At 40.4% G+C, this 19,184-nt stretch overlaps 1 protein-coding gene and 1 long non-coding RNA gene across 3 annotated transcripts in view; one reads left to right on the top strand and one right to left on the bottom strand.

Moving 5' to 3' along the window:
• Nucleotides 1-4,146: 4,146 nt before the first annotated feature.
• The window catches only part of LOC124153003, a 43,854-nt gene continuing 28,816 nt past the window's right edge, over nucleotides 4,147-19,184 (top strand). Inside the window, exon 1 of the mRNA XM_048401349.1 lies at nucleotides 4,147-4,179. Within this exon, the coding sequence (XP_048257306.1) occupies nucleotides 4,147-4,179 (33 nt within the window). The remainder of the gene's footprint in view (nucleotides 4,180-19,184) is intronic.
• On the bottom strand, nucleotides 12,546-18,031 carry LOC125382927. 2 transcript variants are annotated; one of them, XR_007222614.1, is made up of 3 exons: nucleotides 17,897-18,031; nucleotides 17,423-17,594; nucleotides 12,546-14,588 (listed from the first exon to the last, which is right to left on the bottom strand). It is a non-coding gene; the product is annotated as an uncharacterized LOC125382927 (long non-coding RNA). The 2 variants fall into 2 exon arrangements; XR_007222613.1 differs by lacking the exon at nucleotides 17,897-18,031 and having other exon boundaries at nucleotides 17,423-17,886.

Here is a 19,184-nt window from a genome sequence, read left to right as displayed (position 1 = left end):
CCTCAAATAATGATATATTTACTTGATTTATACACACTTAAAGATATAGAGACTGAAAGAAACTATTAGGTAATAATACACACAGGTAACCCCATCATCCTACCCAGCGATTATACTGATCCCTTCACACTTCCAGGAGATTATACAGACAGAAGACCTGTTCACATCCAAGAGTCAATACAGATATGAAACCCCATTACCCTGTCAGAAACCAGTTCAGGCAGAAGACTCCTTCACCCTACCAGGAGTCTGTACAAACTGAACATCTATTCACCCTACCAGGGGATTATACACATAGAAGACAACCTTCATCCTACTAGGTGACTATACAGGCAGAAGAACCCTCAACCTGCCAGACGACTGTTCAGGGAGAAGACCCCTTCACCCCACCAGGAGACTGTTCAGGCAGAAGACCCATTCATCCTACCAGAGGATTATACAGATAGAGGACAACCTACATCCTACTAGGTGACTATACAGACAGAAGACCCCTCGCCCTACCAGGAGACTGTTCAGGCAAGAGAGACCCCTTCACCCTAACAGGAGTCTGTGCAAACTGAACACCCATTCATCCTACCACAGGATTATACAGATAGAGGACAACCTACATCCTACTAGGTGACTATACAGACAGAAAACCCCTCGCCCTACCAGGAGACTGTTCAGGCAGAGGACCCCTTCACCGTAACATGAATCTGTACAAACTGAACACCCATTCATCCTACCAGGGGATTATACAGATAGAAGATACCCTCATCCTACTGGGTGACTAAACAGACATAAGACCCCTTCACCCTACCAGGAGACTGTTCAGGCAGAAGACTCTTTCACCCTAACAGGAGTCTGTACAAACTGAACATCTATTCACCCTACCAGGGGATTATACAGATAGAAGACAACCTTCATCCTACTAGGTGACTATACAAACAGAAAACCCCTCGCCCTTCCAGGAGACTGTTCAGACAGAAGACCCGTTCACCCTTCCATGAGACTGTTCAGGCAGAAGACCCCTTCACACTACCAGGAGGCTGTTCAAACTGAACATCCATTCATCCTACCAGGGGATTATACATATAGAAGATACTTTCATCCTACTGGGTGACTATTCAGGCAGAAGAACCCACCTGGTTTTTATGCAAACAGGGAATTCCGTCACCCTACAAGGGGATCGTACAAACAGGATACCCTTTTCACACTACAAGCATGTACCAGGAGAAAGTAAACATAGGAGAGTTTCCCTTCACAGAAGCAGGATGTTTACATTCATACCAGCAGGAGGTTTACCTTCTGACCAGTAGCAGATTTCTCTTCACAGAAGCAGGTTGTTTCACTTTACACGACCAGGGAACTTCGTAAACAAACAATAAAGAAACAATACCATGTCTCAGGCAGTTTGCCAAATAGACAAGTAGGAGACTTGAAGAGCAGATATATAGCGGGAAGAAGATGGCACTGAAATGCCTCAATGAATGATATATATACTTGATTTATACACACTTAAAGATATAGAGACTGAAAGAAACTATTAGGTAATAATACACACAGGTAATCCCATCATCTGATCCCTTCACACTTCCAAGAGATTGTACAGACAGAAGACCTGTTCACATCCCAAGAGTCTATACAGACAGAAAACCCCATTACCCTACCAGGAGCCTATTCAGACAGGAGAATCCTTCACCCTAGTAGGTGATTATGCAAACGGGCAACCCCTTTCACTCTACCAGGAGATCAGCAACAGGTTACCCTTCACACCAGCAGGAGGCTTTCCTCCACACCAGCAGCCGATGTCCCAGCAGGGGGGGCTTGTAGACAAGCGATAAAGAAATAATTATCAGGCAATTTGCCAAATATACAAGCATTATGCTTGAAGAGCAGATATATAGCAGGGAGAACATGTCTGAAAGGCCTCAACAAATGATATATTTACTTGATTTATGTATACATATTATATAGAGACCGAATCAAAATATACAGACAGGAACCTCCTCACCCTACAGAGATATGAGACAGACAAAAGAACCCTTCATTATGCTAGGGTGACTATACAGACAAAAGACCCTTTCCCCCTACCAGGAGACTGTTCAGGCAGAAGACCCCTTCACCCTACCAGGAGTCTGTACAAACTGAACATCTATTCACCCTACCAGAGGATTATACAAACAAACAATAAATAAACAAGTACATGTGTCAGGCAGTTTGCCCAATAGTCAAGCAGGGGACTTGAAGAGCAGATACATAGGAGGGAGAGATCATACAGACAGAATAACGCTTCATTCTCCTAGGAGATTTTACTGTACACGAGGAACTGTACCAACGGGATACCCTTTTCACACTACCAGGGGTCTCTACAGTCAGAAGACCCTTCAACCTACAAAGTGTATGTACAGATAGAAGCCCCCCTGATTATGTCATTAGGGACCATTAGGGAAATTATTAGGTAATAATACAGACAGGAATCATCCCACCAGATTATGTCATATAGGGACAACCCTCCCCCCCCCCCCCCTTCACCCTATCAGAAATCTGTACAAACAGGATACCTTGTCACACTACAAACCTGTACCAGAGACGATTATCAGGCTGTTTACCAAATAGGCAAGAAGGGTACTTGAAGTGGAGATATACAACAGGCAGAACATGGCTGACATGCCACAATAAATGATGTAGTTACTTGATTTGTACACACCTAAAGACATGGAGGACATTCAAAAGAAATCATTAGCTGGTTATACAGACAGGGAACCTCTTCATTCTACCAAAATATCATATAGGCAGAAGACCCCTTCACCCTATAAAGTGTCTGTAAGGAAAGAAGACTGACGGCCCCTTTACCCTAGAAGGAACCTGTACATACACCCTAAAACATATTTAAAGACAGAAGACTCTATAAGGAAAATGTACAGATAGGAGCCCCCTTCTCCTAACCAAGAGGATGTGCAGGAATAGGACCACTTCACACTATATGCAGAAATCCTTCTTCATACTACTAAGACTAAAAAGACAAGAATACCCTCATGCTGGTAGTGTGAAAAGGGGTCAGTATAGTCTCCTGGTGGCTAGTTTGTTTGGATTTGAGTCTGATGCGTCAGAAACTTTATGGACAAGAAAACCTTTTCAGAAATTTCATTAAAATTTTCAGACAAGAAGGCCACCTTTACCTTTACACTACCAAGATACTAAGATTCTCTTCACACCATACGAACAGTAACCACCCTTTACCTATTCGAAAACAACCTAGGAAAATAGATATGCAGGGGCTATAAAGACATGAGACCAGACATGACAATGCTATATAAACAAAAAATATGTTTGTTGACATGTGACATGACAATGGATGCACAAAACATTCACGACTGAGCTGTTGCTTGTTAGAGCAGATATATAACAGGGAGAACATGTCTCAATAAATGATATATTTACTTGATTTATGTACACCTATTATAAAGAGGCCGAATCAAAATATACAGACAGGAACCTCCTCACCCTTCAGAGATATGAGAATTGATATTGAGATATGAAATTCCTGGCAACTGTTTCAAAAACATATATACAGTTATTTAATAAAATATGCCTGACGTACAAGGGACTATAGTAATATCAGGTTAAATATTCATATTGATTGAATAAGTACAATTGTGTTTTTTATGGCATTTGTATATTCATGCATAAGATGAAGGAGAACTTATACCAAGTAAATACAATAAAAATGAATCTCTCTCATGTGGTACTGTATTTCATCGTCAGAACATCGTCAGAACATACAAAACAAAACATGAAAAACTGTACTTGACAAAATCAAATTGCATATATTCATACGCATGCATGCACGTGTGCCCGCTTTCCGAACGAAAGAGTGCCATCTTTTTCGTTAAAAAAATGTTTTTATTTTCATATAAAGATTACATTAAGTGATTTGAAAACTGACAGAAACATAAAAAATGAAGTCAAAATATGTTATTATATTTGTTATAAATTGTCCAATGAGACACATTCGTGCACGCGAGGTCGTGCATGTGGAGACTTGCGGTGCGGATGGTGCGGCAACACTGCAGCAGGCCAGGCTCAGTTATACTGTACACGTTTCTGAAACGTCTTGCCAGAGTTGGATTTGGGTGTTGGAATTACGTTGGGATCCTGCTTAATATGGAAATGCCAGAGCCGCTGATCTGTCGTGAAGTAAGCGAATTTTTCAAATTTGAAACATTGAAACGTGCGACACCATTACAGCCATGTGCTGATTCACATCAGGGTATTTAATGCTACACACTGTCTCGTGGAACAAAGTAAAACGTGATTATATTTTAATTGCAAAATGTATGTTTTGTGTTGCTTAAAGGTTAAGAAATTAATTAAATTAAGTTAATATAGGTATAAGGAATATCACAATTAGCAATTGTGCACGATAAACTATTTCCGAATCATACGGAAGTTACGTAAGGGATGTTATGATAATACGACAACGCCGTCTGGTGATGGAAAGTGTAACCAGTGATGAGATATAAATAGAATTAGAACATAATTGAAACAAAAAGTGGAGAATTTGGTAGAATTTACAATAACAACACGTACATTCATTGGAAGTCCCAGATAGCACCTTGGTGACACGGATAACTACCGGAAGTCATACCGAAGAAACAGAAAACAAAGACAGAACAAACACAAAAGCAAACATTTCACATATGTACTTACATTTAATGTGTAGATCCAAAGGAATGATAACTAGAACTTTCCAATCAAAAGAAGGACATTTTTGTACAAATTCCGGGATAGACTGAGTGTCTCCAATTTTTCTAACGAAGACACAAAGGATACTCGTTACATGCCATGAATGAAATGTGATGTTGGTCCACAAAACATATCCCACCCACCCCACACCTCACTTCCAATATTCAATAGTCTGTCCAATATACAAAGTAAATATTTAATGTAACTTAATATATATATAAATACATATGGTGTTTCATACATCTATACAAAACACCAAGCAAGTCGCAACACGTTTAAAGACATAGCCTATTTCGGAAAAGTGTAGAGGATTATTACGCAGTGGTGTGGTTGAACAAACATAGTTTTAATGAACTCTGTGAATTACATTTAACAAAAATAATAAACAAAACATAATTTATACACATCCCAGTTTGTCCCTTATCGAAATAGTGTTAATATAAAAATTATATCCACGCCACCTCGTTGAATGATCAGGGGATTAAATACATAACATTGAATTGTATTCCACTACTTATTCCTGATTATGTTAAAGGCCTCCATTTAACGGCTAAATTATTATTAACTGTTCCACTTTAAAAGAAATAAGCTCCAACGTTCGAGTGAGCGAGTGAGTGAGTTGGGTTTAACGCCGCTTTTAACATTATTACAGTTATATCACGTCGTGTCAGCTTGATGTGGGAGGAAAGCCCGAAGTGATGCAGGTCTCAGACGTTTACCACTTTGGTGAAACCCACGAGCACGAGTATGGTGCTGACAAACCTAGAAACATAATCGGGGTGAACCGGGATTCGAACCCACAATCATAGGTTTCTGGCGTGTCCAGGGGACGCAACTCTGCACAGCGAATTGCGGCGCCTGAGACGACTGGGCCACCCGTGCCCCTTCCAACGTTCGAGGGGTATGGCGGATAGGAGACTAAACAAATAGGAAAGAGATGAGGTGAAATGGGGTTCAAGGTTATGCCATTATTATAGTTACGTGCATTCACGTGTGTGTGTCCGTACGTACGTGCACGTGTGTATGTGTGAGTGTGTGTGAGTTTGTGTGTGTGTGTATGCGAGTGAGTGAGTGAGTGAGTGATCGAGTGAGTGAGTGAGTGAGCCAGGCAGGGTAACAACTATCTTTCATCGTAATTAGTTTGACCTGTAGAACACGTGTGGGACGCGACTGAAAGCAGGATACGAAGTCTACCTGTGCTAGTTAACGTCCAACAATTCCAGTGGCATTCACTTGCAATACCTTACCACCATACCTTTTAGGTTCAATCCGAGACGATGTGCAGCCGTACGATAAAACAACGGGGGCCATCGCGTTACTGAATACGATTAAAAAACATAGAACTAATTTTAGTTTTCAAACGTAAATATGACTTCGAAATACAGTCTTAAGTCAAATTATATATTTTTCTATGTGGCCCTTCCAATTGTTAACTGTTACTATTGAAAACGTTGAATTGTGTGAATTTATATATTAGTTTACATAACCATTTGAAGATAATAATTTTGTTACAGTTGGCAAAAGCCCTGGAGCTTAAAGAATACATAGAAACCTCCGCCCTCCAGGAACTGCTCTTTCGCAACCCCGAACGGTACAGAAATGTTATCTGTGACCGAAATCAAGACGCGGCACAGTTGGCACTAACATTGCCAGCCAACCTTCAGTATCAAACTCAAGGTGTAAGTGTTCACATTTTACTCTTTGTATGTTTGTGAAAAGTGATATTACGTGCTTATGAAACCCTGTGTGGATTCCGAGAGAGACTAGGTCCCAGTACACCAAATAACGAGGATGCAAGTACGAACAGTTAGGTCAACATATCATTTTTTTAAATAATAATTATCTTTTTTATTCAGCCATTGAGGGAGCAACAACAGATCTTCCGCATGTTCATTGAATATAGTCTATACTCAGGAATGAGCATCACGGCAGCATTGGATACGATACAGACAGCGCTGAACAAGTTCTTGGCTTATCTGTCAGCAGCCAGCGGATGCGATGTTGGTGGAAATGCTAGGACACGAATGAAGGAACATCGGTGCCGAAGATAGTGTGCAATGCTTAGTGAAAGAACAGATATGTAGCAGTGTCTGGGTTAACACAACTGGAACGAATACATGACTTTAGCAATCCGGCGAGGCAGGTGGGGTACACCAAAACCATGTCGTGTTGATACACCAGACACTTGTCAGAAAACTCAAGTCAGACAATTGTGCAATTGTCACTGCAAACACGAAAACGTCGTTTTTTTTCGTATATGGTTATTTGGACGTTTTCAAACCATCGTTTTTCCGTCCAAATAACGTCGTTATTTGACATCGGCATTTACTGGGAGAGAACGATATCATCAAGCTCCTCCCTTTCTTGATTGACATTGTCAATCAAGCAACAGCGTCTACCGGTATTTCTACTTCTCAGATTTCATTTGTCAGTTCTCGCGTGTTAGATTACAGGCCCGCGTTTGACGCTGCACAAGTTTTGCTCTTCATTTTAATAACTTTGTGTTCACATATACATGTAGCAATACCCGACAAGCCTGTCGTACATAATTATGAGGCAGTTTTCAATCTTGTACTGACTTACTCTGGTGTTCCTGAGCGAAGCTTTTTGGCTTGGGTGTTACTTCCCGTTTTTCTGGTAATCCTATTATTACTCTATCTTTTATGTAATGACACCCTGTGCACTCACGGCTCCGTGACTATCCATAAGGCCACAGTCAGTCAAAAACAAATGCTGTGAGGTTTGATTACACACTTCTACCAGGTCGAACATCGTGGATCCTCATTTTGAGAATCAAAGTTCATATGCTAATCCATCTGCGAATACCGTCCCGCTGAAGATGACCTTACTTGTTTCTAAAACAATCATCTATACCCAACTCTCCCCATTTTTAGCCATTTTTATGCTGTACAATTCTTCAATGATCTCTCTTATCTGTCTGTACCATCAACTGTGCCCTCACCACCTGCAATTTACCCGTCCAATATTGCCAAGCAGGTCACCCACAAAGAGGAATACGGCCCTCCCTCATTCCAGTTGTACCGTGCCTAGCACAATATGTTGTGGTGCCTTGCTGTGGTCAAACATTTTGTAACAATTTGGCAAACTTTGATATGTAAACAGCAAATATAATTCAGTTTTATTTCAATAAAAACGATTAAAATCCTACTTATTTTGTGGATACCATAACAATAAATCAAACTAATAGATCGTTAGAGCTAGCATGAATATAAAAAATATTTAGCAAGTCGATAGTTATAATTAAATCATGAAATTAACGCAATAATAAGTCAGCACATTAATGCGAGTATAGAACCCTGGCTTAAAATGCGTCATGACATTTATGAGAGTAGCCTTTCAAAAATCACCGTAGACTCACAATTCAATAATGTAGTATTGGCTGATAGACGTTCGACCGAATAATATCATTTGCTAACTTCAACTGTTCATCTCATTTCCATTAATGTATGTTACATAGTTAATATGTTCATGGGCTTCATCACTGAATGTATAGTGTGGAGGACTACTTCAGTTGAGGATAAGTAACATAAATAATGATATTATTATGCTATTATCATTATTATTCCTTCAGATTATTAAAAAAAGTTATTATGTTTTCATATTAAACATAGAGAAAGAGGTATGGAGATTGTGGAAGATATTTTTAGCACAGGAATTGTTAACATAATTCTTAAAGATATTATGTTTTGTTTGTTTGTTGATTAATGCCAAACGCAGCAACTTAAGGATATTACAACATACATACATTTAGGTTCAGTTGTATTTTTAAATTTGTATTATTTTGCAAATGTTACAGAGACCTGATAAGCGATATAATAATGTATAGTCGCTATTCTTAAAAGTATGAATATGTTAGATTCATCAACCAGAAATATTGCACACCAAAGGATAATCATATTTCATGACACTATTCTACATCAAAGTCAACGATATTTGTGTATGCCATTGCTACATGATTAGCTATGACACGGATACGTCATGATAAAGTAATGAGAAATTGATATTTGATGATATAAGATAGCAACGCGATAAATCGCAAAGAACAATGAATGAAGCGATATTTATTTCACGATAAAATATTGTTCTATCATGACGTCATTTATGGAGATTCGAACATGCACTCGCAACTTGAAAACGTCGTAAATTTGCCCTTATATTTGAGAGGTATTTGTCTAGTGTGTTGTTTCTAAGAGATGTAGCTGGGGAAGGTAGATAAAGGCAGTGACCGAACAATCGCATCCGAAAGTGAGAGCGAAATGGCAATCGGTATCGGGAGAAAGGTACAGATAACCGACGAGAAAATTGTGAGAATATGACCAAACACCAAAAGAAAGACCAAATTCAAAAACCTCCTGTTCATAATGTCAACAGGCTTGTGTTGACGGGGAATTAGCTCTTGGGGGAATAAAGGACAACATCGACATCACTGTCCCGGAACGCTTTATGCACAACATGTAAACAATAAACAACAATTGCACAATGAGCGGAATACCTGCTCTGACAACACAAACACAGCGATGAGCGGACCTTCCAGCTCAGGCGTACAAGAGGTGAGCGGAGCTCCAGCTCACCTCAGGGCGTTTCCTACGAGCGGCACATCCTGCTCGAGGTCGTCCCTATGCATCAGGTTTGTCTGTCATACAGACCCCGAAACAAATATGTCCAATACAGCCCAATATTTGGCAAAATGAAGAAGGTCTCTCGGCTCCTTTTTATTATATTTTATAACTATTGTTTAATAACTGTTTTTTTTCTGTCAAATATGTTCCTTTCAGAGATTAGATGTTATTCTAGCATCAGGTCTGCGGTACGTTCACTACATCAGCGTTGACATTGAAACGATATTTACATATATAAATACATACAGAGGAAATGCATTTACCTTTTAAGGAAGAGTGCAGGGCGACTTGTTTAATACATATATATCTGGAGATATATGTATGGACATTAGGATGAATATAGATACACCTCCTTATAGATAGTGTTCGTAGATGATTGTAGAACGTGCATGAAGAAAATGGAATAATTATATGAGTAATCGGGCTAATACCACGTTTAACAATATTCAGCCATATTGCGATATTGGTTTCCAACATATAAGAGAGACCATGAAATTATGACTTGAATTTGGAACTGGCTTTCTGGTGTGTTGTAACACCCCATAATCTCCTGTAGAAAAAGAGCTTAAAGCACGAATAAAGATCACAAGATGATACTGATGTGCATTCATCTGGACATATATTTGCGTAGTATTACTACGTTAATTCATCAGTATATATGTATTTTGCGCAAAAGGATATTGTAGGAACGACGCTGACATGCGCATATAACCTAGTCACCAGTGCTGTAATATTTAATTCATTTGTATTTTGACACATATCGATAGGAACATGGAGAGTCTGTCTGAAGATATATAGACATGCATGGGATCTTTTGGATAGTTGTACCTCACGGCTAGACTAACGCTTAGTCTCTGAAAATAAACTGACGTCCAAAAGAAGCTTTACCAGAGTTTGAAATCACTCTTGCTAAAAAACAACAACACATACATGCATGAAGTAAAGTGTATTGAGAAAATCAATATATCAACATAATCAACACTGAAAATGACAATCATACCGCGACCGAGAATGACGTCAGAGCCCCCCAAAGTTAGGTGTGGTACAAAACTCGAGCTTTCAGAAACATGGACAATAGGCAGAGTACATAAACAATCGCTCGCGTTCAATAACAAGTCATTAGTAGCGTGTGTGACCACCAAATGCCGCAATACACGCAAAAACTCTTCGACGCACAAAAAAAGTCAGTCGTCTGATGAGGTCACGTGGGATTTGACGCCATTCTTCTTGGAGGGCCAAGATCAGTTCTTGCCGGTTGGCTGGAGAGTGTGGTCGTTGTCGAACACGACGATCCATCAAGTCCCAGAGGTGTACTATGGGGGATATGTCGGGTGAGCGTGCAGGCCACGGCAGGGCGTTGACGTTGTTGACTTCGAGGAAGTTCGTGACAATTCTGGCTGTATGGGCTCTAGCGTGGACATGCTGATAAATGACACCACGAGGCTGCTGTTAGAGAAATGGTAGGGCAACTGGACGAAAAATGTGATCCATTTAACGCTGAGCTGTCACGTTCCCGTCAACGATGACCAGCGGTGTCCTCACCTGCCCACAGATCCCTCCCCAAACCATGACACTCCCTCCACCATATGTTAAAAGAGGCGTTGAACACAACTCACTCACTCACTATTCCGGGATGAACAACTCCGTTGAAAGCGCTATGATGACAACGATGATCTCAAAGCTGCCGTGAATGGGTTTTCCAAGGTGGCTTCAGAAAACTTTCTCCTGACTAGAATTGAAAAGCTTCACTATCGATATGAGAAGTGTATTAAAAAGCAGGGAGGTTATGTTGAAAAATAAAATTATAAACACTTTCACAATTGTTGGTTTTGTTTGTTAGGCTTTCCGACTTTTCGACCATCCCTTGTATTTGCGATTGACAATAAAAGAGCTAGTTCTTCACCATCTGTAAAACTTGAGAAATTGTTATTTTAAACTGAACATATGTCAAATACAGAACATCTTATCCTCAACATCAGTTGTGCAAATAAATCTTACACTAGATTCAGGAGGCGTATTGCAGTACATATAGAGTGAATACCCTGCTCCTGCTCCTAAACACGGAAAGCGCTTCACTGTTACTGCGTGGCGTACTGTCTGTAATGTGGCCTTTAGCTCCAAAGTCTGTCTTAAAGGTGCAGGAAACTCGGGAGTTTATTTTCCCCCTGCCATTTGTGCTACAAGGACAGATTATTGTCTTGTCCCAATCTTCTTCTTATTTCTTGAAAACGACGTTCTGTGCAGTAGATACACTAGTTTTAATCTTGAGTCCGTTGGAAACATCAAACACATGAGGTTGCTTGGGATCTACATTATTACCCGGAATGACCGCCTCCATATGCTCCAGTGGATAGGGAGTGTGCCGGGAGCGGAGAGAGACCTGGTTCAACTCCAATACGCGTCATGACAAAATATGTGGTATTTGTTGTTTAAAATGTGGTATTTGCAGTTTCCCTGCCTGGCAGTATACTTTGTCTGAGCGGATAATAGATATTCAACTACGGCATGGTATCTCAGAGGGCTATCACTATAATACCAGCATTAGTCCGGAAAAATACAAACTAACAGCAACACACACAAACACAAACGTGCATGAACCTCGTGGCATTAGTGCAATAATCTTGAACACGACGTTAAACCTCATTTCACACATCTTAGTCGAAATTCTCTATTATACACTGTGTATGAGTGACAAAACCGTTGACAGTTCAACCTAAATTATTACTCATAACCACCAATTGGATATCCAAACAGACCATACGTAAATTGAAGCAAGTCACTTTTAGTTTCTTTTCTTGAGAGACATTTAGAAGTTGGAGTTCTTATTCAGGCCTAGATGCATGGATAAACAACTTCTTTAATAGAACTAGGCGCGACGTTTGGGTTAAGGTTCTAACACATTTTGCTTGATAACGGTGTTAGAACCTTCAACGAAACGTCGCTCCTGATTGTAATAAATAAGTTGTTCATCCATATATTGTATCCTTATTCAAGTCATTATCAGGCTGCAGTACATGCCATCGTCTAGAGAATATAAATATATGTCGTTTTCGTTGGCACATATATACGCATTATATCTCAATTACAACAATATCTCATATCACTGTAAACTTTGTATGGTGATAAATGCCATCTCAAAATGCATAAAGCCTTTGATATAAAAACAAGAAATGTAAACATGCATAATCATTTTATTGAGACATGATTCATATTATGTTCGATATGTTCATAAAACTTGATCATCTACCGAAACATGACTTCTTATCCCAATTGCGTGGATCGATGCTCTTGATGTAAATCACTGGATTGTCTGGTCCAGACGCGATTATTTACAGACCGCCGTCATACAGCTGGAATATTGCTGAGTGCGGCGTTAAACAACAAACAACCAACCAACCACCTACCGAAACACATTCCATTTGGTGCAAAAGGCAATATAGTGATTGAAATGATATGAACGGATCACTGAAAATAACCCGTTGTTTTATCTTGATGTTTATATTATGCTGATGCTGTAAATGGTGCAATATAACATGGTGCTGTCACGTTCTTGCACGTCATTTCAGATCCTTTCAGGTCTTAGCAGATTTATGTCAGGCAGGGACTCCTAATCGCATAGCAGAGTTACACTTGTAGATTACTCTCACGGTTTGGTTTCGCAGTTATAGAGGGCCTAAACAGGGAAAATGTCAACTTTCATCTCTTCATGCATTCTGAGCACGTTCATTGCATACTGCAACCAGTATGCATTTCGTGAACTCGTGTCTTCAAATACTACGAAATATGACTATAAAATGAATGTATAAATCTTGAATTGCGATCATAATGACACTAAGTAGAATGTTTTCATAACGTCAAAGAAGAAAACTCAAGGGGCTAAAAAAATAAAAGAAACGGGGCCTTTCTCGTCTTCCTTGTTTCTATAACTGTTGACAAAAGGACGATTCGGTGCCTTTCTTGGACTGCCTGGTTTATAATTTACTCGCAAGCGCTGTTTCAATACCTTTTCGGAAAAACAGAACTCTTCCCTGCTACCAATACTATTCTGGATTCTAGAAAGGATACATGCCTCTTTAAGACATTCAACAGAAGAAATATTTTGGACATTCGTGAGTGCACTAACATTAATTCTAGGCCTGTTATTTATTGGGTCTGCCACTTACTTGACTCGTTGTATTGCTTTCTGATTGTAAACCTAAATCTGTGTGTTTAAATATAATTTGTTGAACTTGTGTCAGTGTGACTAAAAGTGATAGTTCCGAGATGACATAACAACAGAACTACCCCATGACATGGATCTTAAACAAGCACAACTGAAGTATCATGGAGTTACTTCCCTTTGACCGTTTTGAACTTGTCAGCAGTTTGAGAGGTACGTTGAAGTATGTTGATGGTGGTCTTATGAGTCAGTGAGTATGGTTTTACGCCGCTTTTAGCAATATACCAGCAATATCACCTCGGGGGACACCAGAAATTTGGCTTCGCACATTGTACCCATGTCGGGAATCGAACCCGGGTCTTTGGCGTGACGAGCGAACGCTTTAACCACTAGGCTACCCGACCGCCCCTGTGTGGTCTTATGACTTATACACACCTAAAAATGACAACAACATATTACTTTCGTCAGAGACACATCAGGTACCAAACCGTAATTTTAGATCTTAGTGCGTGTTGAATTATTTGAGATCAATTAAAACTAATGCTCGAGAGTCCGGTTAGCATTTAGGCTTTGCTGTTCCAAAATTAACACAAACTTACGAGACCTGTAGACTCGCTCTTCGGAACACAGCCATAACCTACAAGTCAGTACCCTTCCCCTCACCGAACGTTGTGTAAGGCATTAACATCAAACAGCACCAAGAGGACTTGGCTCAGAGAAAATGAAAACAGGTTGTCCCTGCGTCAAGAAAGGATAATGGACACTCTGTTCTTTAACCTTATCAGGCCAGAGGGCAACTCACAAATGCTTGTTAAAAAGATATTTTAGATATGGCAACATAATTAGGCAAGAATGCTCAATTACACAAATTGACCAAATAGACAGACAAACAAGAGATCGTTCATTAGCACTAGCTTACAAGACTTGAAGAAATGTTCTCAGAAACATTGGCATGTACATCATTTCAGTACTCTTCTCCTAGTCGTGCGTGGTGAACAAGCACTATCATCCAGCAGCACCAAGATAACTCAAGAGGCTCAGACAATGAAAACGGCTTTTCCCTGAAAGAAGAAAAGATACATGAACAGTGAACATTCTGTCCAAACGGAAAGCTCACACATGTCTATATTTAAACAAAATCTGTTCAATATACATCAAATACACTAGGCTTCAAAACCTGCTTATTGGTCAAAATGATATTCAAGTTGCTATAGGTAATTTGAAATTTGTTGAAGCATCGAAAACCCATTTTCTCAAAAAGTGTCATATGTTATGTGTATATCAGATTAAATACTGTTAAATCACAACATAAAGAACAAGAGTGCTCTGAGAGCACAACATCCCCCGCATGAATGTTTTTAACGAGTTGATTTCAAAAGCTTAGTACCTTCTCTCACAATTAGGCAAATGAAGCTCCGTAAAACAGGGGCAGTAACTCTGTCAAAATTTGTCGAAAGGAAACGGGACTGCGATATGCGTATAATCAACATGTCAACATCTTGTGTGTAGAGTGTCAGGGATTTTCTCTAAAAGCTAGAGGAGGAGTTGATTTCACAAGCTTAGTACATCTCTCACAATTAGGCAAATGAAACTCCGTAAAACAGGGGCAGTAACTCTGTTAAAAATTTGTCGAAATGAAACGGGACTGCGATATGCGTTTCATCAACCTGTCGACATCTTGTGTGTAGAGTGTCAGGGATATTCTCTAAAACCTGGAGGAGGAGTTGATTTCACAGACGGACGGACAGACAGACAGACAGACAGACAGACAGACAGACAGACAGACAGACGGACGGACTGCGCCTCGATATAATCCCCCTTCGGCCATTCTGGCCCGATGGGAGATAAAAACAGACATCCAAAATAGGTGGTTAAAGTGAACACTGTTTCACTAGAACCAATCAAGGTAACTGGGCACTCCCATCCACTAACATATTTAATATTTGTTTCAAATAAATTATCTTAGAAAAGAAAGATGACAGTAAACCAGTAAAATTGTTGACTAAAATATCAATGTATCTGACATTGGTATTCTAGTCAACACATTTACTGATTTACTGTTAAACATTTCAGACAACCAATACACTTTTTCTTAGATTTCCAGGACACTATAGAGACATGAGACCCTTCTTTAGATTACCAGACGACTTCAAAGACAGCAGAACTACCGGGACACCATATATACATGGGACCCTCCCTCACAATACTTAAGGCCCTCTTTCACAATATCAGGTGACTATAAAGACATGAGGCACTCCTTCAGGCTACCAGGGAACTATAGGCATGATACCCTCCGTCAGACTTCAAGGGGACTATAGAAACATGAGACCCTCTTTCGCAATAGCAGGAAACTTCAGAGACGTGAGACCCTCCGTCAGACTATCAGGAGACTATGGGCATGAGACCCTACGTCAGACTACCAGGAGATTGTTGAAACTTCAGATGATTCTCATTTAGACTACCAGGGGACTATATAGTAAAAAGGTCCTCCTTCAAATAACCCGGGGACTATAGAGACAGTAGGCCGTCTTTTGGATTACCAGGACACCATAGAGACATAAAACTTTTAGACTACCCGGAGAATATAGAGAGACGAGACCCTACCCTACCCTACTACTTATCCGGGGGACTATATAGACTTGAGACTCTCCCTCCGACAACCAGGGGACTACAGGCATGAGACCCTCCTTCAGACTACCAGGGGACGTTTGAGATATGAGACCCCCCTTCAGACTACCAGGGGACTATAGGCATGAGACCCTCCTTCAGACTACCAGGGGACGATAAAGACATGAGACCCTCCTTCAGACTACAAGGGGCTCAAGAGACATAAGACCCGTCTTCAGACTACAAGGGCACTATAGAGACATAAGACCCTACTTCAGACTACAACGGGACTAAAGAGACAGGATACCCTCCTTGCAGATTACAAGGAGTCTATAGAGACATGAGACACTACTTAAGACTACCAGGAGCTGAATTATGATAAGCATAATGTTCAGTTGCTGAATATCAAACGATACATGTCTGCACGTATGATTGAGAAAGAACGTAAAAATAAGATTATATTGAATTATTCCCAGTTAGAATCAAGGTGAATTACTTACTTTTGTTTGCATGGTGACTTGGATAGTTCATATTAATTAATTAGTCGTTTTCAGGAGACAGAATAAATCTTAGAATATATAATCACACTACCCTAATGTGAAACTCTAAATAATATAGAGTTATTTCCCTTTGATCATGCATTTGTGTGCATGTGACTATCCCTACAACTTGAGGTGAACAGAAAAATAAAGCTTGTCATGGTGTCGTATATGGCAACAAGGTCTATGTACGCCTGAACAATAGGAGGCTACAAAGAGACAAGACTCCCCACACTTTAACAGAAGACCTTGCAAACAGATGAAAGACACATCGGAAGTTTGAGCCTTCAAACAGGAGATTCTCTCACCACCTCATATAAACAGAGTTCTAATCGACACATATTTGTTATTACAAACATGCAAGAAACCCACCAAAAAGAAGAATCTAACAAACGGGAGAATATGCTTGTAGGTGGCTCCCCTATTGTCCATTTGCACACAAGATCATCATTCACACCATTACATATAAGAATATGGATACCATCAGAAGAATGAACTTGCACCAGGAAGCAGAGCAAGCAGGCAATTCGAATTATCAAACCATAAGCCATCAGACAACAAGGGGATTCCTATCATTTAAAATATTAGTCATGCAAAAAAGAGTTAAGAAAACCACTTTCAGTCAATCAGTAGATTCACTCAGTAGCCTTCAACAAACAGCTATGAAATCCTACTTCATAATCAAGAAACCATCCAGAAATACAATCAAAATGATTCCCTTAACGAAGGATCCCAAGCAGTCAGGTTACCATTGGCTCAAGCAGGATGTTCAATTTCACATCAGGAGTAGGTTCACCTTCACACCAGCAGAAGGTTACCCTTGGCAGCGACAATTTCCCCTTCACACAAGCAGAAAGTTTCCCTTCACACCAGGAGGTGGTTTCACAGAAACAGGAGGTTTCCCTTTACACCAGCAGGGACCTGGCAAACAAGTGACAAAGATACATTTACCAGGTAGTTTGCCAAACAGACAAGCAGGGGGCTTGAAAAGGAGACATACAACAGGGAGAACATGGCTTACATGCCTCAATGAATGATATATTCACTTGATTTATACACACTTGAGGATATAGAGACTGAAATAAACTATTATCAATTATACACACAGGTTACCCCATCATCTTACCCAGCGATTATACTGACCCCTTCATACTTCAAGGAGATTATACAGACAGAAGACCTGTTCACATCCCAAGAGTCTATACAGACAGAAAGCCCCTTACCCTACCAGGACCCTGTTCAGTCAGAAGAATCCTTCACCCTAGTAGGTGATTATGCAAACAGAAACGCCCTTCACTCTACCAGGAGATCAGCAAGGGGTTACCCTTCACACCAGAAGGAGGTTTCCCTTCACACCAGCCGTGAGGTTTCCCTTCACACAAGAAGGAGGTTTCCCTTCACACCAGCAGAAGGTTTCCCTTCACACCAGCCGGGAGGTTACCCTTCGCACCAGCTGGGAGGTTTCCCTTCACACCAGCAGGAGGTTTCCCTTCATACCAGCCGGGAGGATACCCTTCACACCAGAAGGAGGTACCCCTTCACACCAGTAGCAAATTTCCCAGCAGGGGGCTGATAGACAAGCGATAAAGAAATAATTATCAGGCAATTTGCCAAATATACAAGCATTATGCTTGAAGAGCAGATATATAACAGGGAGAACATGGCTGAAAGGCCTCAATAAATGACATATGTACTTGATTTATGTACACATATTATATAGAGACCGAATGAAAATATCAGGTGATCATACAGACAGTAACCTCCTCACCCTACAGAGATATGAGAGAGACAAAAGAACCCTTCATCATTCCAGGAGATAATAGAACCAGAAGGCGTTTTTACACCCAAGAGTGTATTACAGACAGGCGACCCCTTCACCTTACCTGGAGACTGTTTAGGCAGAAGACCCCTTCACCCAAACAGATGACTGTACACACTGAACATCAAATCACCCAGGGGATTATACCGATAGAAGACAACCTTCATCCTACTAGGTGACAAGATAGACAGAAGACCCCTCACCCTACCAGGAGACTGTTCAGGCAGAACACCCCTTCACCCTACCAGGAGTCTGTTCAGGCAGAAGAACCCTTCACCCTAACAGGAGTCTGTACAAACTGAACATCCATTCATCCTACCAGGGGATTATACAGATACAAGATACCTTCATCTAATGGGTGATTTTCAGGCAGAAGAACCCTCACCCTTCCAGGAGACTGTCCAGGAAGAATAATCCTTCATCCAATCTGATGATTATGTAAACAGGGAATTCCTTCACCCTACCAGGAGACAGTACACACATGATACCTTTTTCACATTACAAGCATGTACCAGGAGAATGTAAACATAGGCGAGTTTCCCTTCAAAGCAGCAGAAGGTTAACCTTCACACCAGGAGGAGGTTGAGCGGGGGACCTGGTAAACATATGATACAGAAAAGAACACTTATCAGGCAGTTTGCCAAATAGACTAGCAAGGGACTTGAAGAGCAGATATATAACAGGGAGAACAT

The sequence above is a fragment of the Haliotis rufescens genome, unplaced genomic scaffold, assembly GCF_023055435.1.
Source record: "Haliotis rufescens isolate VD_foot unplaced genomic scaffold, xgHalRufe1.0.p SCAF_21, whole genome shotgun sequence".
In the NCBI taxonomy this organism is placed as follows: Eukaryota; Metazoa; Mollusca; class Gastropoda; order Lepetellida; family Haliotidae; genus Haliotis; species Haliotis rufescens.
The sequence above is the reverse complement of the archived record's forward strand: the minus strand, read 5'-3'. Positions and strand labels throughout refer to the sequence as shown.